Consider the following 26,034-nt stretch of genomic DNA (forward strand, 5'->3'; position numbering starts at 1 on the left):
TGCCTGCGTGCGTCCGTCCGTGCATTAACTTTTCCTTCTCCTAAACTACTAGTCCAATTCTGATGAAATTTCTCAGTAATGTTCCTTGGATGAACCTATTTCAAATTTGTTCAAATTATGCGCCTGGGGTCAAATTTGACTTTGCTCTGGGGTTACAAAATTGAACATATGCTTATATAAGGCCTATTTTGTGAAATCTTTCAAAATCTTCTCATCCATTACCATATGGGCATGGGGCTATCAAATTTGCTATGTAGAGACATCTAATAGCCATCTACCAAATTTGTTCAAATTATGCTCCTGGGGTCAAATTTGAAACTGCCCCGAGGGTCACAAAATTTAACATATGCTTATAAAGGGGCTATTTTGTGAAAACTTTACAGATCTTTTTGTCCATTACCGTTGGGGTTAGGGCTACCAAATTTGGTATGTAGTGACATCTTATTGTCCTCTACCAAGTTTGCTCACTTTATGTCCCTGGGGTCAAGTTTGACCCTGCCCCGAGGGTCACAAAATTGAACATATGCTTATATGAGGCCTATTTTGTGAAAACTTAAAAAATCTACTTGTTCATAACTGTATGGCATAGTGCTACCAAATTTGGTATGTATTGACATGTATTAGTTCTCTTCTTAGTTTGTTCAAATTATGCCCCTGGAGTCAAATTTAAAACTGCCCCGAGGGTCACAAATTGAACATATGCTTATAAATGGCTAATTTAGGGTAAACTTTAAAAATCATTCTTGTTCATAACCATTGGGCCTAGGGCTACCAAATTTGGTATGAAGTGGTATATAGTCCTCTACCAAGTTTGTTCAAATTATGCCTCTTGGGTAAACTTTGACCCTGCCCGGGGGGGGTCACAAAATTGAATAAAGCGCCTATTTTGTGAAAATTAAAAAAAAAATCTTGTTGAAAACCATTCGGACTATGGCTACCAAATTTGGTTTGCAGTAACATCTTATTGTCGTCTACCAAGTTTGTTCAAATTATGCCCTTTGGGTCAAATTTGACCCTGACCCGCGGGTCACAAAATTGAACATTATATACACTTCTTGCTTGCTTATTTTGTGAAAACTTTTAAAATATTCTTGTCCTTAACTCTAGGATCTAGGGCTACCACATTTTGTATGTAGTGAGATATAGTAGTTCTATATGTGTCCAATAATTATGTTGATGAAGGTGGCAGTGGTAATGACTTGATTTGTCTGTGAGATATGAATGCCAAAGTCTTCGTTTTACATAACATGAATTTTTATGTAAAAGTGGTGGTTCTTCATAAATTCTACATGTTCTTTGCAAATGACCTATACAAAGTTGTTCCAGGAGTACCATATTGCCTGACAATCTTTTGTTTTATTGTTAACTTAAACTGTACTTGATTCTAGCATGCCACTATACTTCTTTGAAGTAATTTGAGCAAATTTCTCACTGTTTAGTAATGTATACATTGTTTAAGGTACATTATAATTTCACATTTTGTAGGTGGACTTCAATATGTATGATCTACTTATGCTGCCACAATGTAAAGGCAACAATCACTGGGTTTTGCTGGTTGCAATTGTTATGTCCAGGACTGTAACCATTTACGACTCGTTGGGTGGTAACAACAAGGCCTTGTTCGATTTGTTCTGGTAAGGTTCAAAGCTGTAATTCATTTTTTGTCTTACCTGCTTGATATAGCAGTCACAGTAGCAGTTGGTGTATGTGCATTTAATGTGTGTATCTGAGCTTATCCAAACTGTGATTCGATAATTGAATATGCCATTTTTAGCTCATCTATTTTTTGAAAAAAAATTATGAGCTATTGTCATCACCTTGGCGTCGGCGTTGGCGTCGGCGTCCGGTTAAGTTTTGCGTTTAGGTCCACTTTTCTCAGAAAGTATCAATGCTATTGCATTCAAACTTGGTACACTTACTAACTATCATGAGGGGACTGGGCAGGCAAAGTTCGAAAACTCTGGCGTGCATTTTGACAGAATTATGTGCCCTTTTTATACTTAGAAAATTGAAAATTTTGGTTATGTTTTGTGTTTAGGTCCACTTTTCTCAGAAAGTATCAATGCTATGGCATTCAAACTTGGTACACTTACTTACTATCATTAGGGGACTGGGCAGACAAAGTTAGATAACTCTGGCGTGCATTTTGACAGAATTATGTGCCCTTTTTATACTTAGAAAATTGAAAATTTGGTTAAGTTTTGTGTTTAGGTCCATTTTATTCCTACAGTATCAAAGCTATTGCTTTCATACTTGCAACACTTATTAACTATCATAAGGGGACTGTGCAGGCAAAGTAATGTAACCCTGACTGGCATTTTGACAGAATTATGTGCCGTTTTTATACTTAGAAAATTGAAAATTTGGTTAAGTTTTGTGTTTTGGTCCACTTTACCCCTAAAGTATCATAGATATTGCTTTCATACTTGGAACACTTGCAAACTATCATAAGGGTACAGTAAAAGGACAAGTTGCATAACTCTTGTTGTCATTTTTACGGGATTATGGCCCTTTTTTGACTGAGTAACTTTGACTATATGGTTAAATTTTGTGTTTCGATCCACTTTACTTCTTAAGTATCAAGGCTATTGCTTTCAAACTTCAAATACTTTCATGCTATCATGAGGTTACTGTACCTGGCAAGTTGAATTTTACCTTGACCTTTGAATGACCTTGACTCTCAAGGTCAAATTATTAAATTTTGCTAAAATTGTCATAACTTCTTTTTTTATGATTAGATTTGATTGATACTTTGACAAAACTACTCTTACCTGACATACCACAATAGACTCCACCCAAACCATCCCTTGTGCCCTCCCCCCCCCTCCCCCCCCCCCTTATTTTTTTTTTTTTTAAGATCATCTCACAAATGACCACCACACCCTCACACTATTTCCCCCCCCCACCCCCCCAATTTTTTTTTGAAACGGTTAAAATACACAAATATTTATTTTTATTATTTATGTTTGAAATACTGTCCAACCATCGCACCCAACAATCCCCCACCACCCCCCCCTCCCCCCACCCGAATCCCCCCCCCCCCTAATTTTTTTTTTAAGATCATCTCACAAATTACCACCACACCCTCACACTTTACCCTCCCCCACCCCCCCCCCCCACCAATTTTTTTTTTGAAACGGTTAAAAAACCAAACATAATTATTTTTATTATTTTATGTTTGAAATACCGTCCAACCACCGCACCCAAAAATCGCCCCCCCCCCACTCCCCAGCCCCACCCACCCCCCCCCGATTTTTTTATTTTTTTTTGCGTTTTTTTTTCGCATTTTTGGAAGATAATGTAATAAATTCCACACCCCCACACTATACACCCCTCTTCACTCCGCCCCTCCCTCCTTTGTGATTGAAAATGAGAATCCCTTCACCTTTAAAAAGAAAATAGATGAGCGGTCTGCACCCGCAAGGCGGTGCTCTTGTTAATATAGCTTACCACATATGTTCTCCATGTAGAGAAGCTGCAGCGCATGCGTTAACAAGAGATCAAAGGTCACATTTAGGGAGCTTTTTTGGCCAGTTCCAGTTATCATTCATCAGGCAATATACCAAACAAGATATTCAAAAAACTTTGTAAATCTTATTTGTTTTCTATATTTGGATCTTTATCATAAATATTAACTTGTAATGACCACCAACACTTTAAAAATGATAGGCTATATATAAATTTAAGCTTGCTTTCTTAGTTCATTCTTATTTATTATTGTGTCCTATCTCTCACACTTATCTGTTTCAAATAATGTGTTAATAGATTCACATATATATATATGTTTGAAAACTGATTACCAAAACAATTTGGTATAGATAAAGTACCGCTTAAGTATATAGGCACATGATTTTTGTTGATTTTTACCAACAAAATATTTGTTGCAGCCAGTTCATGTGTCAACGAGCGCAAATTGTGAACGATGGCTTGGAAAAAATTCAGTTCAGAGTTCAAAGCGCCACCTTGCAACAAACAGCGCCATGGAAACAGCTGTGGAGTGTTTGCATTGATGGTAATAAATTAGCTTTATATTTCTATATAGGAGTCACTTTGTCGTACTGTCGGTCGGTCTGTCGGTCTGTCCCGAAATTTCATCCGATCTTCACCAAACTTGGTCACAAGTTGTATCTTGATGATGTTTAGGCCAAGTTTCAATATGGGTCATGCTGGGTCAAAAACTAGGTCACGGGGTCACTTAGTGTGTTTTAAACCGAAAGTTTGTCCGGATCATAACTATGTCATTAATCGTTAGATTTTAAAATAACTTGGTACATTTGTTCACCATCATGGAACGGTGTGTTGCGTGAAAAAAGTACGTCGATATCTCCAAGATCAAGGTCACACTTGGAGTTCAAGGGTCAAATGCTTGTCCGGGCCATACTTTTATCATTTATTGTGAGATTTAAAATCATTTGGCAAATTTGTTCACCATCATGTGACGGTGTGTCGCGCGAAAGAATTACTTCAATATCTCGAAGGTCAAGGTCACACTTTGAGTTCAAAGATTTAAAATGGCCATAAATGAGCTTGTCTGGGCAATAACTATGTCATTCATTGTGAGATTTTAAAATCATTTGGCACATTTGTTCACCATCATTGGACGGTGTGTCGCGCGAAAGAATTACGTCGATAACTCCAAGTTCAAGGTCACACTTTGAGTTCAAAGGTTAAAAAAGGCCATAAATGAGCTTGTCCAGGCCATAACTATGTTGTTCTTGTGAGATTTTAAAATCATTTGGCACATTTGTTCACCATTATTGGACGGTGTGTCGCGCCAAAGAATTACGTCTATATCTGCAACGTCAAGGTCACACTGTGAGTTCAAAGGTCAAAATTGGCCATAAATGATCTTGTCCGGGCCACAACTGTCATTTATTGTGAGATTTTAAAAATACATGGTACATTTGTTCACAGTCATTGGACGATGTGTCATGCAAAAGAATTATGTCGATAACTCCAAGGTCTAGGTCACACTTGGAGTTCAAAAGTAAAAAAATGGCCATAAATTTGGACTGCATGTCATGCTTAAGAATTCAAGAGTTCAAAGGTCGAAATTGCCATAAATGATAATGGCATTATCATTCTTAAAAATCGCCATAAATTTGATTCTCTTGTTTTGTGAAGACAGCATGCAAAATAGTCTGTGTCAATGCGGCACGTGGGGGTATTTGTAACGTCTGTGACAAAGCTCTAGTTTGCTTAGTAAAGATCTGCATTAACTTTTATTCAACAAAATAATGGGAGAATGTAGAATATAATCATAGTACCTTTCTGTTGGTGCATTGGTTTTTAGAGCCTTGCATTTTTTTTTAATTTATAAAGGACATGATATTTCATATGTAATATCATAACCTGAGGATCAAACTGTGTTATACAGTCCCACTTTTGTCAAATAACCATGAAAAAAGGTTAAACAAGAAGATTACTCATATTTTAATTTTTATGAATGTGTCATATAATGAAAAAAAGCATTCTCTTTGCTCCATTATATAATTCTGTATGAAAAGTTGTTTTTCAGTGTCTTAATGTGATTGTATATTTATGATGCATAAAACATTAATACTTTTCACTGTCAAACTATCGTTCTTGCAATTTTATTTTCAGAAATAGTATTTTTGTGAACACTTAATCTAGTGAATATATGCTTTTCTTATTGCAAACAAATGTTGTTTTTTAAGTTAAGTATGAATGACTTTTACTTTATTTCCAGACTGCCAAATGTTTGGTCATGAAAATGCATCCCACAATGTTGCTAGGCCCATGATTCAGTTTATCGAGACTAGTCGTGAGACGCAGACTTCTGATTCATGGGGTGCGGCAAACCCATCTGTGCGACTCGATGACTTCACTGTAAAGACCCGCATGGCATTAAAATGGATATTATCAATATGTGTTGTTTCGCGAAAATATGTTTTTGTAGCAGAAGTGCTTTGGGCTCGATTAATCTGAGAACTCAACAAAATATTAATAAAATCCTTCTGTGCCAAAATTATATTGACTTAAATTAATTAATCCCGATGGCGTAAATGACTTATCATTTCATGTTCATGAACCGGTTTTAAAATACTTTGTAGACTTATCTGCTAGGCGGTGAGGACTTTTAGACCACCTGATAAACTTCAACTTTAATTGCCCTAGTTAAGTAACCGACTAAAGATATGCTAACATAATACTGATGACTGATGAGTCTGTTGTGTCTTATATCCTCATTGTTACTTAAAATATTAAGTCTATTTCAACGTTTAGACTAATAATAAGCAAATTCGTTAAATTGATATCCCCCGCCAAATAAATTTTGATTATTGATGGGTGCAGAACTAACAGAAAAGTTTATTTGAAGGGTTGTACCCTTATCTCACTTATTTAAAAGCAACAACATAAAAAAACAATTGGCAATAACTCTTATTTAAGAAAGTGTAGGGTTATAGATTTTGTGCATGACACCTCTCCTCATTGATATCTTAACATCCATTAAATTTCATCTTTAAATCGTGTATAGTATCTGTGATATAGTCCTGTAAAGTAACATCAGACATGTACATATGTACTAGGGTTATGTTTCTTGTGCATGGCACTTATTCTCATTGACAATTATACACCCATGAAATTTCATGTTGAAATCTTGTATTAATAGTTTCTGAGATAAAGCCCTGAGAAGTTACATCATACAAAAACAACAAAGGGCAATAACTCTTATTTAAGAAAGTGAAGGGTTGTGGTTCTTATGCATGGTTCTATAAATGAGATATAGCCCTGAAAAGTTAAATCATAAAATGACAATAACAAGTAAGGGCAATAACCGTTATGTAAGAAAGTATACGGTTATGGTTCTCGTGCATTGATAATTATACACCCATTAAGTTTCATGTTAAAATCTTGTATAGTATCTGAGATATAGCCCTAGTTACATCATAACGCGGTGACGCTTACATTCAGCAAGCTCAGCAAACGGTCATAGTTATTCAAACGCTATGCGTTTTCAATCTGACCTAATTCGTCGCTCATTGTGCATGTATTTGTAAAGCGTCTGTACTTTCAGTTTCTGCCAAGTTATTCAATAAATAGTAAATTGTAAACATTTCAATTATGAAAAATTAAACAACTTGTAATTCAGACACAACTCACATTTTACCTATTGTTAGCTTTGAACAAGCTAATTGGCCTCGGTGAAAAATAATTTACATTGAAATTGAGAAAAGTCCTTGAGAACTCAGTGCCCCAGATAATTATTTGGGAAATAGGGTTTTCAACCATTGATTTTGAAAAATAGGGTGATTCCATTCTTCATATAGAGTGAAATGAGTAATAAAAATGCATACCTTAAAATAATTGCTGATTTACTTCCGTTGACGCTGCACACTTGTATTGATTCAATAGAACTGTAAACTATCATCATAAATTTTAATAAACTGATGTTTCCTAATATCTTTAATCCTTGAAACTGTCAATGATATAAACTTTAAAAAATGTTGACAATTTCTAACCAATGACATGCCTTTTTATACTTTTGACAGGTTTGTTAAGTCACAGACTTTCCATCATGTTTTTTGGATGTCAACTCAACTGCTGTATATACAGTTTCTAACAAAATCGATAACACGAATGATTCGGCACTTATTGGCTCTTGCTTTCTTGATTCGAAAAAGTTTGCGATCGGCTGATATTTTGGCGCAACAATCTCGGACGTCTTTCGACCTCTATCTGCTAATTTTATTTTGCATCGTAATAGAATCTGAAAGTACAGACGCTTAACAAAAACATGCACAATGAGCGACGAATTAGGTCAGATTGAAAACGCATAGCGTTTGAATAACTATGACCGTTTGCTGAGCTTGCTGAATGTAAGCGTCACCGCGTTACGATAATAATTTCAAAGAGAAAATACCTAAAATGAGCAAAGCATTTTTAATCGAAGTTTTGTATCGTTAATTTGACGAATTTGCGTAAAAGTCAAATTAATTGCGTTTTCAATACTCATGATATTGTATTTCTTTGCATTTTTAAACATATTAATAGGGTGAAAGACGCAGATACGCAGCTTATCTGGGGCACTGAGAACTGGTTAACAGACATGATATTTTGCCTTTTTGGATAATTGTAAAAGTTAGAATAGCAGATATACATGTATGGGGAGAACGAGAAACGTAAACAATGTTAACCAGAAAGGCACAATCACAGGCAATCGGCACCTGTGTCGGAAGCAATTATGAAGAATCATTAAGAAAGTAAATCGATATAAACAGAGAACCTACACTTGCGCACCCTTTGAGCCATTCTTATCAGTCATCGTCGTGATTTTCGCAAAAGTTTTAACAGCCGTTAGACATTTATGATCGATTTTCTTATTAAGCGAATGGCAACAATTTTTCGATCGACTAGTTTGCAGCCAAAATATAAAGCACTTACCGCGTGTCAATGTTAAACTTTAAGCAGGTCGTCACATAAACTTGCAGAAGATGTGAAAAAGGCACCATCATGGCGGTAGCCATTTTTTCCAAACAAACCAGTTTCGCACCAAACGGCAAATATAACAAGAGTTCTGATTGGCTAATGCCATAATCTAAAAATAAATGCTGGTCGAGCAGGATTTTTCTGCTCGAGCAGAAAAAATGCTGGTCGAGCAGTAAATTTGCTGCTCGAGCAGCATTTTGCTGGTCGAGCAGCATTTAAATGCTGCTCGAGCAGCATTTTTTTCTGCTCGAGCAGACGTTAAAGTTTCTACCCCTTTGGTATCCCATAAATATTTATGTAAGTGCTCTTGTTGTTTTGGCTGTTGCTTTCGATGACATAATTGCCGTGGGGTTGTTGTTTGGGTGGCTGCGTGGTTGGTTGGTGTTTTGGTGGATTTTGTGCTTGTGAGGTGGTCGGTTTTCGTGGTTGTTTAGTGTGTTGTTTTTGGTGTGTTGCGGGGATTTGAGTGTTGTTTTTACGTTGATATTGCTTTAAGTGTTGAGTAGCTAAGTGTTCCTGGTTGATTGATATATATTTGGTGCGGGTTGTTAGGGCGGTATTGGTTAAGTTTGTTCACAAACGTATTCTACCTCGTTTTCTGGAAATGTTTGTTATATCATCCATATTTCTTTTATTTGTTCATTCCAATTACACATATGCTTGATAAACGAAGCAAACTTTAAAAAATCTTAGCATTTCTTTCTTAGAATTCTTATCCCATTACTATATTGAGACTTAATGTACAGACAAATGTACATTTAAAGGGAGATAATTTGTACTCTGTTGGAAAACATGGTTTGCAATAATTTTAATCAAATAACATAAATAAATTTAATAATTTAGGGGACAATGCTTTCATACGATAATAAAAAAACATCAAATAAGCAGTATTGTAAACTGGAGTGATTTCTTTTCTTCCATATCACGAGACGTGTAGCCACAACTCACCTACCCTTATTCAATTATATGAACGTAGCAAAACAAGACACAAATGATTAATACACAAAGTACTTACTTACATGTACACGCTTTCGCCTTTTACCCCTAGGCAAATGTTTACAAATATATTTGAAGTTGAAACATATACTTAAGCACTTGATTAAATAGCAAAACTCAACTATTCATCGTTAATGTACAACTGGCAATGGAATAAAGCCAAGAAAGGCTTACAGTAAAAACGTTACTGTATTTGCTTCCACTAATCTGGCCGATCTTAAGTGTTTGTGAAAACCCTGTTTTTGTCGGTATTTCGTGGTTATGTGCCGATTATAATTGTTGAATTCAAGTAAATTCGCTATTCTTTTTTATTAAGTCGGAGATTTTTAAAATAAATTCTATGATAATCGCTATTTAAACTTTAAATAAGCAAACATTATTTCCCTTTCTCTTATAGTATCGGTCCTCCTCATAGTATCGTGCCTTTAACGAAAAACATTCAATACGTTAATGTTTTTTTCAAGTGTCAGAAGTTGTAATCTATTTGATGGCTATCGATGACTATTACGACGATCATTCTCGTGATTTCCGGTGTTCGCTGGAAAGAAGGTCATGTTTATTTCAGGGTGATGCTATGGTGTTTTATTACTTAACACACATTTAGGATAGTTTGTTTATGGATTAATAGTAGCTTTATCAAATGTTTTATATGCCGCTTAGTTTTGAATAAAATTTAAAAATATTTTAAGAACAACGTGAGCAAGATTTTCTTTTTTCAATTCAGTTACTTTTTTAGAACAAGCATATTCACATAGAAACAAATCTTAGCGGCCGATACTGTGAGACAAATGTACATGAAACAAATTACCAAAGGGAGCTAAGTCCAGCCGGTATTTTGTCAAAACATTGCCGATTTAAATGCAGTTTTTGCTATTATGTCCAAGAATACACATTTAAAATATAGATTGACATATAACACAAGCATGTTTTTGTATTTGGTCACTTCCAAATTTCGTATCTATTCATTAATAGGGTCGATACTACGGAAAAACAAGCTTCTTACCGTTACATACGACGGTTAAATACAGATTTGGACCATTTTTATATGTGATTGTTTTTGTTTATTTAAGTGTGGATCTTAAAAAAATGTTAACAGAACAGTAAAACCGACTTAATTACCAAAATTGACGGCGATGTCAGTGAACAAATGAAATTTTATTTTTCTTTCCTGACATAAAAATAAGTTAATTAAAGGGAGGTAATTGATATTTGATTAAAAACAAGATTTGAATATAACTTATAATACTAACATTAATAATTGGGAAGTTAAGTACTAAATATTTTATTGTTAAGTGAAATTTAAATCTTTTATTTAAATAAAAAATATATACATAATTTTATAAATTAAATTCGGTGCCCATGTGCGTGTCATCTGTTATCAAAGTATCCGTTAAACATAATGGATACACCAAATTATTGGATCGTCAAGTCTTATCGGCTGACGAGAACAGCGTGGGACTATGAAACTAATTAGTAAAAATATCATTTTGAATTAACAATAGTCAACTAATAACGAAAAACCAACTCTCTGAAAGAAAAATCACTATCAAATAATTAATATGAACCGAAAACGGGGTGCAACGCTTTTAACAGCCATTTTTAACTTCATCAATTGAGCAGCGATTTCCATGAACTTGGTCTTATTCAACGCAGAAATAAATTTCCTTTCTGGAAATATGTTTACAAATGCTGAGTCCAATTGTAAGAAATAATAAGACACACAACTCCTGTGACCTATGGTCATCCATCAAACCCGATTCAAGTATTACATCTTCAATTACATCTTCAGGAGTAACGACACACCTTCGCGTTGGACCAATGAAATCACTCGTGTGTTTAAAATGTCGCCTATTTGAAATTAATGTAAACAAAGGTTTCAAACGGCGCTGGACAGTTAGTGTTGATGTATAAAAACAAAAGTTACAAACGGCGCTGGACAGTTAGTGTTGATGTATAATGTAACGACCATCACGGTAATAATGCATACGTTTTATTGAATTATTGTTCCGAGGTCTGTGATCTTTGCAGGGAAATGCCCTTTACTCCTTGAATAATTTAGTCTAAAATCGGTGACGCGTAAGTCACGCGAGTTTCCAGAAAGGAAATTTATTTCTGCGTTGAATAAGACCGAGTTTATGGAAATCGCTGCACAATTGATGAAGTTATGGCTGATTAAACCGATGCATCCCGTTTATGTATATATATATATTAAACGAGTTCAGGAATTTTGTTAGTAAGCGAGCCTTTGTATGATATGACAACGAGTGTCAGATCTTTTTTATCACATGCTTTTAAATGAAACAAGAAATATGTTTGAAAAAGATATACGGCGTTGATTTTGGTTGTGGTTGATGAAAGATAAAAATTTATATCAATAAGACAGTAAATGCCTTTTTCTGAACAGTTCTTAGCAGAATCACATGCAAATCAATTACGTTGCGCCAGATTTCGTGGTTTATTTCGCATTTAATATAATATAAATTTATTAACCATATATCTATAGATATAGAACAGAAATACACAAGAAGAATGGAAATTAAATGAAAATATACGAGTCAATGGCCCTCACACGCATCAACCGTACATATTTGAAATATTAATAAGCGCGTTCTTCAAGAATTCGATTTTTTATAGTATCGTGAATCATCGCGCTCATGCTTAATAAATTGGTCGCTATGGTGGAATAATTCTTAACAATCAAAACTTGTACTTGTCATGGAACTATTGAAAACAAGAAATATCTTTAAAAAATTGATTGTGGCTGGACTTGGTGAAAAGTAAAGAGTTCAATGAATGAGATCAAAGATAGCGAATGTCTTTTTCTGTGCAGTTCTTAGCTGCATCACACGCAATACGGGATGCTACGCGGAGTTTTCGCGGCTTATTTTACATTATTACATATTGCTGGTCATAAACCTATAGATACATAACAGAAAACCAAATGAAGAATGGAAGTGAAATTAAAACATATGAGTCAACAGGCCACACGCGAAGTATCCGTACATATTTTAAACATTTATACGCGCGTTCTTCGAACTAACCTGTTTTGGTGGTTTGTCGGGCTTTGCTATTTGATTCGAGTATTAACAGTATCGAGAATCATCGCGCTCATGCTTATTACATTAGTCAATATGGTGGAATAATTCTTGTTATATTAATCAAAAATAATATTTATCATGGTATTGTTGAAAACACAATAAGAATCTATTATTGACATAACATAATCATATCGCTGAATATCTTCATTTAACATATTTCTGGTCTAAAGAAAATTCCAGTTCACCTAGTTCATGCGTTAGCGTCTATATTATATAACGATTACTTTACTGGCCGCGAACTGACCCTGATACCTTGAGGGTTGGAATGCAGTGTATTAAAGTGAGGACACGCTTTCACTGCCGGAATGACCGCTTGTTTAAAACTTTATACTTTTACACGTTAAATGTTCAATTTCGAAAACAATTTAAAATGTTTGGCCAAAACGAATAGCATAGGGAAAACGATAGTTGTATGAACTTAAATATACTAGTACACAGACAGGAATATGGAAGTAATTTCTAAATATGAGAACATAGCCTTTAAGTACAACGCGCTGGCGCTGGTAATCCTCTGAAAATAAAAGGTGCACGCACAAACTGTTTTGAGTCAAGAGTTGAGTGTAAAACTGTTCTATATATTAGCCTTTTCATACGAGATAAAATTGTTTCACGCTTAACACGCAGTATATGTTACAAAGACGCGTTCATGTTTCCAATGTTCTGGTGGTATGCTCAAATCAGTCAATGGAATAAATGAAGTGTATTCATTCGTGTCTAACCGCGGAAAAGGTCAGGTAAGGTCAAAAGTGACGTTAAACAGCTATGCCGAAAAAATAAAATAAATAATTACGCAAACATAATGATAAATCCCGAATGTTGTTTACATTTTGTGACGTCATTTGACGTTGCAACGTTATTTCAGCAAAATAATAAAATGCGATTGGTCAATGAACGAAAACTAAGCCAATGAAAACGCTTTAAAATGTTGTATAACACATGTGTAATATAAAAAATATGTAATGGTTGTATTACATGGGAAACAGGGTAAAGCATGTGATAAATATATATATATATTTGATAGTGAATTTTGTATTTGTAATTTTGTAAATATTATTTTGTATTTAAAAAGCTGTTTTTACTAATTAATATCATAGCCACACGCTAACCACCTGTGATCCCAATCGCATTGAAAACTTGCCAACACTTCACGCCTTTTTGATAAGCGTAAATGGATTTTTAGAAAATAATTTGTTAACTTTTCCTGAAATTTTCACTCGAAATACCGTTTGATTATGAATATAAAGTAAATGACCTGTCAATAAAGACTAACATAAAGCAAACCCATAACAAATTACAACTGAAACAAGCAATGCAATATTCAGTGTTATTTAATTCTTACTTTTAAATTTAATTTTATTGAGCACAATAATGCTGATAAACATTTTAAAGATATATTCTATCCTAATTACAGAGTATTTGTCAGACGAAATACAGGGGTTTCCTTTGATTTCTTAATTAATAATAAGAAATATGTCATAACAAATGAACTGTAATATCCTGGGTTCGCGTTCTGCACGTGAATATAAACAAAACAGTTGTTTGATATGCGCATGCGTATGCACGAGACCCGTTTTGGGGGTCAGTAAAGGGCGGTAATTTATTAGATGCGAGCATCACATATGACCGATAACGGGCGGCCCATTAAATAATCTTGTCGATATCGGACCGAGCATATGCGGATGGGCAAAACGATGACCATCTGATATCGTTGCCGATAAATGTTTGGGTTCACACTGTACATGAGTATTTTCCGGACATTTATATAACTTGAGTTCATTGATACAAATTCGAGTTAAAATGATACGAGCATAAAAATATCAAATCACAATTTCAATGAATATCAAATCACATTAACCGCTACAATATATTTATTATGTCAACTACAACCTATTAAAATACAAATATAATCTGCGTTCTTCAACCTTTAAAGTGATATTATGGGCATTTTTATCTGTTGAATTGAGCTGAAAATAATTAACAGGTCAAAAGAGTAAGTTATAATGTGGTTACTGACCAATTATCTGCAACTCATCTTGCTACCAGTTGTTTATATAAATATATTTTATATTATATATTTTACGTGACCAACCAAGTCCTGTAAGCCGAAATGATCCGTAAAACAAAATGGTGTCTTTTTGTCGTATAAACGAATCTGCACTAAAACTAAATTTAGGTTCACATTGTACATGCGTGATTAGTTGTCAAACGAAAGAACGGTTGATATTTAAATGCATTATTTTTTCTCTTTCCGGGATATTGTTTTAGTATGTTGATGCTGCATTAACAAATATAAGTGTATATGAAGTGAAAACACCAAAAATAAACAACGGTTGCGATAGACATCTATAAATTGTTAGATGCCCATAATATCCCTTTAACAAATTGTTCTAGCTGAACAGTATATTTATGTAACTGTTATTAACTTAAACAATTATGATATCCATGGCAATGTATATATTACTGAACATCACGGACATCATCAGCAAAGAGACATTTATGTAACTTGAGTAAATGGATACAGATAAGATTGAAAATTAAACGTTTCTTAGCTGAAACATATGATGACGTGAATATACTAGTATTTATTTTACGGTGCACTATGTCTTCTATTTTGTGTACAATAAGAGGTACAGTACGTTTTTTAATAGCTAAGGTTTCCATAATATCCATGCCCAATATCTTTTTGAAAATTGATGACGCTTATCGCATTAATAAACGGGTGATTTTTTTTTAATTGGCACAGAAAAGTTTGAAGAAAACACAACCATAAATAACTATTCGGTGGAGAAAATCCAAAAACTGAATTTACAAAAGTGAATTTGAATTGTTTCCCTTTTGACTTGGAGTTTATATATTTACAGAGTGTCGAGTATTTAATGTAAAATAAACAATAATTAAAATAATGTGTGCATGTTGACCAACCACCCCAGTTTCTGTTTAAATATGGGGTCGCATTAAAAATAATTTAGATCTCTTATATTGAAACAGACGAATTAAACAAATCTATAGTAGCATGAACCAACAAGGGAGGCAATACGTGATGTCACAACGTGGCACTTTCTTATCTCACTTAACATGGGTCAAAATAACGCTTAAAAGCTATTTTCTGATTGGATTAAACAGTCCGAAATCATCAAATAGTCGAGATATGTATCGTTTAACCATTTAATCTCATGCTATGTGCAAACTACTTAGAAAATTAAAATCGTAAATTAAACAATTTAGTTATGTTTTTTTCGATGTTATTAACAGTGTTCGTGGCTGAAATCATTGGAATATTACATTTAAATCATTCATGTATTAGTATTCATCGAGAAAGTGGTAGATTATTTGTTGAAAACATAAATTTTTTGATTCAAACTTGTTTTTCGCTTCAATTAAAGAGGTGGTTACGGAAATAACCGATTGTACAGATGTATAGAGAGACATATTCCAAACGACAGAATAGCTTTCATAGTTCAATTTTATCAGCCTTGAAATCGCAAATTTATCAAATGAGAATCAAAATGATTCATTTATCAACCAGTAATCTTTAGTAACATCAAAATCTTTGGGCGCAAGCATCGTGTTTTGCGGAAACCGCGACATATTGTTTTTCGGAAACCGACGATCGGTAATTTCCGTAACCACATGAAAAAATTCAGCAGACAAGTTTAAGTTAATATACCTAAGTTTTCCTCAAATATTCTACCACGAAATTGTTGAATACCATTACACAAATGAAAAACAAGCAATATGTCCTTGATTTGGCTTAGGAACACTGTCTATAAATGATTATAAATACGCCTCAAACCTAAATTTGAGCGTATAAAATAGTGAAAAATAAATCATATTTCAGTTTATCCTTCTATCCGATAGTTTCATGAATACCCGTTGCTCGGTCACTCAGTTATTTGCAAATTATGACCCATATATTATAAAACCAGTATTACTTATTTTTATTTTTAAAAGTTCTTTAACATGTTTTTTTTTTTATATAAAAACGTCAATTTTATATTATAGTTTGAAAAACATTTAGGCACATATTATTTAAACACTGCTGTACGAGAAATATTCGCAAACAATTATTCTTAAGATTATGAAAGCGTATATGAAGGTATTGCAGTTGTTCTCTCTTTGAATGTATTTAGTATAACATTCACAGGGGATGAAGTTCGATTTTTAACGTAGGCCACGGCCACGAAAAAACGCAAACACCAATGTAATTTACTTTTTATTATCTACAGTGATACGATTTTGCAAAACATTAAGGAGGAAAATCGCATTGATTTACAATCTCTCATAATTTTATACAGGATTCTCAAGCAAACCACGTGAAATTAAACAAAAATATTTTTAGTAATGTGTGACCCCCCCCCCCCACCACACACACACACACACACATCCGTCACCAATATTTTATAAGAACGTATCCTCTACTGCAATGTATTAGTCGTAAATTTAAGTATTTTTATATAGTTTTTAATACTTTGCCATTGAGTGTATTAATTCCGATTAAAATGCTTTATCATAATATACTACTTATACTGAGTTGCACGTCTATATTTGGATACAGCACCTAGACCAGGTGCAATACGCACGCTTTTAATGCGTGGGACTTGATTAGCGAAAACAACACTTATTAAAGGGACCATCAAACACGAGTCATGAAAAAGAAAAGTTCTAAACTACCGTATTTTTTTACAATTATTTAGTTTATATTGATAAAACTATCACGACTGGTATATTACATTACTTTAAAAAAGTTTTCATATTTTCATATATATTCGGTAATAAAATTTTAGTGGGTATGTGTACCAGGTAACTACCAGTTAACTATAAATAACGCAAGAAGATTGATCATCATCGTCACGTGGTAAACCCAGGAATGCAAATTTTGCATGCGTAATGAATTGTATATATTGTGTCAATTTTCAGGGGGTGGGGTAAGTTCATAACTTCACAACACAGTAAATGTACTCTACATTTTATTTACACACTACGAGAATAAATATTTACACCAAAAATGTTTATTTGTTAACTGTCTTCACAATCTAGGTAAAATTCATTCTCTATCAATCTGCCACCAACTCTCTCCCCAGCTCTTCACTGAACCTGGCATTTTATACAAATCTGTCCACCCTCCCATATTTGGATGTGTGGAAACACACTGATAGGACCTAACATTTAATTGATATTTATTATTGCAACTGTTGAAATATCTGACAAACAGACTTTTACGAGCAACAAACCAGATTAGTCTTTATTATAAAATGATGACCACATGGTCTCCTGTTCTGATAACAAATGCCCACCATGCCCCGATGGTATCAAACAAAGCAGTCTAAATTGAGTTCATATACTAAAAATACAACACTCCCCTCACCTTAGCTTCTTAATTGTCCTCAATTAAGCCAAATAGTTGTATATATGATTTTAAAAAGCCAGAATCACACTCACAACATGATAAACGTGTATATCCAACAGTTTATATGAATATAATACTACTACACAATCTACAGGTACACATAAACCATATGTATTATTAATACTTAGATAAGAAACCTTCTTCAAAACAAGGAATTTTACTATGAGATATGATACATTGTGATAATACATAATATTACATGAATCATCCCTTTAAAATTACTTGAGCACGAATAGAAACCTTCTCGACAACAAGGAATAAATTACTACAAAACATGACAAGAAACATCCACATACATTGACTTGTATTGCAAATAACTTCTCAATAAAAAATACACAGATTTATCAATCAATATAATAAATCATTAACAGTATTGTCCATTTAATTATCAAGAAACACATTCAAAAAATAATATTGGTCGATAAGAGGCTGGAGAATCTTTAGGTTTATTAACTTTTATTATTGGAATAATTGTTGCCTCGTGCCAATTGTCAGGAAGGGTACCTTCTGTCCAAGATTTATTATATAAAGCAATTAATTCTTGTTTTGTGGAGAGCGGAAGCTATTTAACAATTTTATAATGCATGTTATCGTCGCCCGGCGCGCCATTTTTGCAAGTTAGGAGTGCCGCTTCGAGTTCAAACAGACTAAATGGAGCATTTCATTTGTGTGTTTTTTTCTGATTGGTAGATTGTTAACAGTCAGTGCATTCACTTTTTAAGATCTTGATTTCTTGCTATAAAATCTTTGGAGTAGCCTTCGTCATTGCATTTGCTTTAATGATTTTGGATCAGCGTCGAGGCTTAATCTGCATTAGTGACTAGAATTTGGTTGTTTACACGAAAAATAGGGTTAACAGTTGGGGGACTGCCTTGCATTCGATTTACATGATCACGTAGTTCTCTATAATTTGTTATATATGAAATGTTATTACAAAATTCATTCCAACTATCTGTTTTGCTTTTTGCATGACCTGTTAGACTCTTCTGCGGGCTTCTCTTTTATATATATATTTTGGTCCTGTTTGAATGCGTATGCAGAGTGTGTTTTTTTAGGTTTATTGTTTGCAATAGGGATGAAGTTATCATGCACTGTCTTAAGTTTGGTTACCTAAGTGGTAACCTAAGATTTATATTGAGTATTGATATCAGTATTATCGCGATTATGGAGGAGTTCGTTATCACACTGAGTTGTAACGTTGCTCCATCGCTCCTGAAGGTGAGGCATTGTTAATTTTCCATTTGTGTTGTGTGGACGGAAGTGTATTTTTTAAAGCTTAAGGTTTATTATTTTGAAAGATGATCACTCCCAAAAGAGTCGACTATGACGTTGAATTCGCTTATTGATTGAAAGTGGGATCAAATAAGGGCCAGATCGATCGCGTTATCACAGCGATCTTCGCGGTCAGCCAGTCTCGTTATTTGGCCGTCGTTAATGAAGATATTGCTGCTATTATTTTCCAAAAGATTTTCGGCATGATCGTCACATTGCGGAATGCCCTCGAGGTTCCAACAGTGTTGTTTTAATTAAAAATCACCAACAATAATATTGTTATCTCTGTAATTCATGTGTTGAAATATATAAGAATAGCGTGTAAGCGTATTACCTTTAGATTGTGCATATACGCATTGAATACGGTATTATTGGTGCTAAGTATAGTAAAGTTTGATGGCACACGATTCCATGAGACATTCCTGATCAAAATCTAGTTCAGCGAAGGGAATGCCCGATTTTACATATATTGCTACCCCAGTTCCCATATTATTTTCTCTTTGTTTAGATCGTACAGGTTCTTAGTAGCCTTTTATGTGAAAAACCGGCGATTGCTTTTAATATTTGTTTGCTGTAGACATCAATCCATTTCATTATTATTGATGTTATTTTGAAGCTCGTACATTTTGTTATTTGAGTTATGATTTCCAACCCCTCGGGCGTTCCACGACATGACGGTTAGATTGCTTATATTAATGTTTGATAGTGCCGCATACATTAAGGGGTTAATGGTGAAGAAGGGGGTAGAACTATCTCTAGTTATGCGCAGACGGTTTCCATGGATATATAGAGGCGAATACGTGTTCTTGTTGTTTTGGCTGTTGCTTTCGATGGCATAATTGCCCTGGGGTAGTTGTTTGGGTGGTTGGTTGGTGTTTTGGTGGATTTTGTGCTTGTGAGGTGGTCGGTTTTCGTTGTTGTTTAGTGTGTTGTTGTTTTGCGGGCATTTGATTTTTGTTTTTACGTTGATATTGCTTTCAGTGTTGAGTAGCTAAGTGTTCCTGGATGATTGATATAGTTGGTGCGGGTTGTTAGGGCGGTATTGGTTCAGTTTGTTCACAAACATATTCTACCTCGTTTTCGGGAAGTATCATCCATATTTCTTTTATTTGTACATATGCTTGATAAACGAAGCAAACTTAAAAACATCTTAGCAATTCATTCTTAGAACTCTTATCCCATTACTATATTGAGACTTTATGTACAGACAAATGTACATTTAAAAGGAGATAATTTGTACTCTGTTGGAAAACATGGTTTGCAATAATTTTAATCAATTAACATAAATAGATTTAATAATTTAGGGGACAATTCTTTCATATGATAAATAAAAAAAAATCAAATAAGCAGTATTGGTAACTGGAGTGATTTCTTTTCTTCCATATCACGAGACATGTAGCCACAACTCACCTACCCTTATTCAATAATATGAATGTAGCAAAACAAGACACAAATGTATAATACACAAAGTACTTACTTACATGTACACACTTTCGCCTTTTATCCCTAGGCCTATGTTTAAAAATATATTTGAAGTTGAACCATACTTTAACACTTGATTAAAACTCAACTATGCATCGTTAATGTAAAACTGGCAATGGAATAAAGCCAAGAAAGACTTACAATAAAAACGTTACTGTATTTGTTTCCACTTATCTGGCCGATCTTAATTTGTGAAAACCCTGTTTTCGTCGGTATTTCGTGTTGATGTATCGATTATAATTGTTAAATTCAAATAAGTTCGCTATTCTTTTTTATTAAGTCGGTGATTTTTAAAATAAATTTTATGATAATCGTTATTTAAACTTGAAACACTATTTCCCTTTCTCTCATAGTATCGGTCCTCCTCATAGTATCGTGCCTTTAACAAAAAACATTCAATACGTTAATGTTTTTTTTTCAAGTTTCAGAAGTTGTAATCAGATGGCTATCGATTAGTATTACGACGATCATCCTCGTGATTTCCGGTGTTCGCTGGAAAGAAGGTCATGTTTATTTCAGGGTGATGCTCTGATTTTTTATTACTTAACACATATTCAGGATAGGTTGTTATGGATTAATAGTAGCTTTATCAAATGTTTTATATGACGCTTAGTTTTGAATCATATGTTAACATATTTTAAGAACAACGTGAGCACGAGTTTCTTTTTTCCATTCAGTTACTTTTTTAGAACAAGCATATGCACATAGAAACAAATCTTAACGGCCGATACTGTGAGACAAATGTACATGAACAAGATTTCTAAAGGGAGCCGGACTTATCCAGCCGGCATTTTGTCAAAACATTGCCGATTTTAATGCAGTTGTTGTTGTTATGTCCATGAATACACATTTAAATATAGATTGACATATAACACAAGCGTGTTTTGTATTTGGTCTCTTCCAAATTTCGTATCTATTTATTAATAGGGTCGATACTACGGAAAAACAAGCTACTTACCGGTAATTATGTATACGACGATTAAATACAGATTTGGACCATTTTTGTATGTGATTGTTTTTGTTTTATTTAAGTATGGATCTTAAAAAACGTTAACAAAACAGTGCAACCTACTTAATTACCTAAATTGTCGGCGATTTCAGTTAACAAATGAAATTTTATTTGTCTTTCCTGACATAAAAATAAGTTAATTAAAGGGAGGTAATTGATATTTGATTAAAAGCAAGATTTGAATAACTTTTAATACTAACAATAATAATTGGGAAATAAAGTATTTAATTTTTTATTGTTAAGTGAAATTTAAATCTTTTTTCTAAATAAAAAATATATACATAATTTTATAAATAAACTTCAGTGCACAATTGATTCATCTGTTAACGAAGTATCCGCAAAACCTTGCGTGATAAACCAAATTATTGGATCGTCAAGTCTTATCGGCTGACGAGAACAGCGAATCCCAATTATAGGTGGTAAGTGTGGGTCTATGAAATTAATACGTTAAAATATCATTTTGAATTATAAATAACAATTTGTAACGAAAAACCAACTTATCTTAAAAAAATCACTATCAAATAATTAATATGACCCGAAAACGTGGTGCAACGCTTTTAACAGCCATAACTTCATCAATTGAGCAGCGATTTCCATGAACTTGGTATTATTTAACGCAGAAATAAATTTCCCTTCTGAAATGAATATCAAATCACATTAACAGTTACAATATATTTATTATGTCAACTATAATCTATTAAAATACAAATATAATCTGCGTTCTTCAACCTTAAACACATTTTTCTAGTTGAACAGTATATGTAACTGTTATTGACTTAAACAGTTATGATATCCATTGCAATGTATATATTACTGGACATCACGGACCTCATCAGCAGAGAGACATTTATGTTACTTGAGTAAATGGATACAAATAAGATTGAAAATGATACGTTTCTTAGCAGAAACATATAATGACGTAAATATATTTATTTTACGGTGCACTATGTCTTCTCTTTTGTGTACAATTAGAGAGTACAGTAAGTTTTTCAATAGTTATGTTTTCCATAATATTTATGCTCAATGTCTTTTTGAAAATTGATGACGTTCATCGCATTAATAAACGGGTGATACTTGTTTAATTGGTAGAGAAAACAAGTCCATAAATAAATATTCGGGGGAGAAAATCCAAAAAGTGAATTTTCAAAATTGAATTTGAATTGTTTCCCTTTTGACTAGGAGTTCATATATTTACGACAGAGTGTCGAGTATTTAATGTAAAATAAACAATAATTAAAATAATTTGTTCGTGTTGACCACCTCAGTTTCTGTGTAAATATGGGGTTGCATTACAAAGAATTGAGATCTTATCTATTGAAGCGGACGAATTAAACAAATCTCAAGTAGCATGAACCAACAAGGGAGGCAATACGTAATGTCACAACGTGACACTTTATTATCTGAGTCCTTTATTGTATGTTTTATGTTTAGAACCATTTATTTTAAAAGTCCAAAATAATATTAATATCGAAGGCATACAAGTGCCAGGATCACCTTTGGAAATAAACATGTCAGCTTGTCCCGTAATCATTCATAGTTCATAGACGACACATAGTTACTGGCAATGTTTATTACTCTTAAATTACCGGTGTGCAGCCTATCATTCGATATCTCGTCATGCGCGAATTGCCAAGATGACGAGATTTGCATTAACTACCATTTTCTCGTGTCACGCATGGGACAAGTCGGTCCCTCTCTATTATATCGGTTTCTCTGCATAATATAGGATAAAATATTCAACAACACCATGTATCAGTTTCTAGTCCAATTTAATGTCTAACATACTTAATATTTTCGGTTATACAAATACAGTCTGATAGCTACATGATCGTATCTTTCTCGATCCGTACACCTCCAAGTCTAAACGCTAACTGTCTTGTTTCCCTCTAACATCTGGCCCGTGAAACTCAGTTATGAATCCCATTGGTCAGTGTTCTATATGTCTTTATTTCTAATTGGCTGAATTACAATCTGGAGAAGTCACTATTCAAGTATGCACACGTAAATGAGCGTTGTGGTACAAATAATAAATAATGCAAATACAGCCTAAGGCATGTGTCAACAGTATTGTAACCCCTTTGTTGTTAGACACGCACCAGATCCAAATATTTAATCTTTTGACCGTGATATACTTGTCAATATTTCGTACATAAAGAAAACCCAAATATTTCACCCAATTTCTCATCATTATTTGACAAGCTTATGCAGATGATAATACCGCAATTTTAATAGATGATGTTTCTATTTCTCATTTCTTTAAAGATGTTTAACTTTTTGAATTAATTAGTGGTTCAAAAGTTAATTATACCAAATGTAATGGAGTATTTAAGTGGAGAACAAGATCTGATCAACCTTTTGGTATATCGTGGGTAAAACATTGTAAAGTTTTAGGTTATTATTTTGGTTATGATATTGACTATAATGAATTATGGTCTAATTTATTTTTGAAGTTTACAAAAGTTATTAATTTATGCAGATCCTTCAAACTATCATATAAAGGAGAAAGTACAATTCTGAATTATTTAGCCTTTTCAAAAATATTGTATTATATATACGCTGGACATTTCCCAGATGTATATATCAATATGTTTCAAAAACAGTGTTTTAAATTTATTTGGTCTTCTTCTTTCGAACCTGTTAATAGGAAAACATTATACTTACCTTACAAGGAAGGAGGTTTGCATGTCCCACATGTTTTGTATAAATGGTATTCTTTATTATTGTCACATGTACAAAAGTTTAGTTCAGACTATAATGCCCCATGGACTCATTTTACTAAATATTGGATTGGTTTCAAATTAAGAAAATATAATAAGAATTTTGAAAGTAATTTATACCCCAAAAGTGAAAGTATGCCTTTATTTTATAAAAATTGTGTTAAAGCTGTAGATACCATCTTAAAAATAAATAGAGAATACTAGATTAGCGTTGAATACAGAGAAGTTTATGTTGCGAGGCTTAGAACGCCGGGAGCGCGAGCCTTGGCGAGCGCTTTCGGTGTTCGAGCCGAGCAACATAAACTTCTCTGTATTCAACGCTAATCCTAGTATTCTATTTATCCCATTGAAGTTTTACTAAACAAGATAAATAATTAACAAACGTGGCATGTTTGGAAACTTCAAAAACAATGAAACACAGCGAACGATTGTTTGTTTTTGTTTGTTATGAACTGCTAACACCTATAAAATTCAAAAAAATAGTTCGAGAATTATGTAAAGAAATAAACGATAATAGAAATATCAACAATATTTATTGTTTACGAATATTTCAAATAATTTAATACCTTTAACAAAAACACTTGCTATAACAAAACACTTCAAAATTAACAAAAATGAAATATACTAGTTATACATATGCGTAGTGATATTGAACATTTCTAATTATAGAGCAATGCGCAACACGCGTGTAACATATGCGGTCATGACCTTTACTGGTCACATTTTCAAAAAAGTGGAGGAATCAAGATGAATTAAAATGTGATGCTTGGCACTGCCAAGATGATGGCAATGATGCTTACGTTCATTGTGGATTTATTTATGTGTATTGTCGTGTTCGTTGCGAGTAAAGTAGTTGTGAACATGGAAGTTGGCAATGTGAAATGTTGCTCCGGAAAATTGTGATTGAAGCGAGCTAGCAAATTGCTGTTGGAAGCTGATCGGGTTGTGGGGTGTATTGACATTTTGCATCTCGGGGCAGTTGGACGTTTGAGGGATGGAATCACAACTGTCTGTGGTAGAGGTAGCAGTATGGGCTATACGAGATGTAGAGGCGGTAGAGCTGCTGATGTTATTTGCACAAGGAGTGTGACAGGCAAGTATGTTTGAGCATTTTTTTTGTTGCTCTTCACTGACACAAGAATAATTAATAATCGACTGCACATTTTTATGCCCAGTTATTGCCATAATATCCGTTGGTGGGACATTGTGCTCCCTCAGTTTTTGAACAAGATGTTTCCGGGTAGAGTGGTTTGTTAATCGTTTGTTCCCTTGTAATCCAGCATCATTTGCCATTGTTTTCAACATTTTTCCCATTTTGTTCATCCCAACCCTTTGTCTGATAAACCAAGTAACCTCTCCCTCACCACTAGTCCCGGAAGCATCTTTTCCAAAAACTGTGTTCGGTGCCAAAAAGAAAGGGTCTTCGGGTCCCGAAAAACCAGTGGGCCGCTTCTGCGAATACAGTTTATAAATTTCAACAGGGTTTCTCAAATCATTTTTTCCAGTTGAAAACATCTTAGGTGTCACTCTTCGCACATCTGCCACATTTTCACCCGTTCTGGTTTTTGTCTGCCGTTCGTTATAGTCCAAATATTCTGTTCC

The 26,034-nt window shown here is 33.8% G+C and overlaps 1 protein-coding gene across 1 annotated transcript; it reads left to right on the plus strand.

Moving 5' to 3' along the window:
* The first annotated feature begins 878 nt into the window (after positions 1–878).
* LOC127870069 (uncharacterized) lies at positions 879–25,903 on the plus strand. The gene is made up of 5 exons (XM_052412727.1): positions 879–1,634; positions 3,888–4,012; positions 5,711–5,850; positions 25,342–25,525; positions 25,803–25,903. The coding sequence occupies exons 1-5, from the start codon at positions 1,498–1,500 to the stop codon at positions 25,901–25,903; spliced, it is 687 nt and encodes a 228-aa protein (XP_052268687.1). The 5' UTR covers positions 879–1,497.
* Positions 25,904–26,034: the final 131 nt, after the last annotated feature.

Source organism: Dreissena polymorpha, chromosome 2 (assembly GCF_020536995.1).
Source record: "Dreissena polymorpha isolate Duluth1 chromosome 2, UMN_Dpol_1.0, whole genome shotgun sequence".
In the NCBI taxonomy this organism is placed as follows: domain Eukaryota; kingdom Metazoa; phylum Mollusca; class Bivalvia; order Myida; family Dreissenidae; genus Dreissena; species Dreissena polymorpha.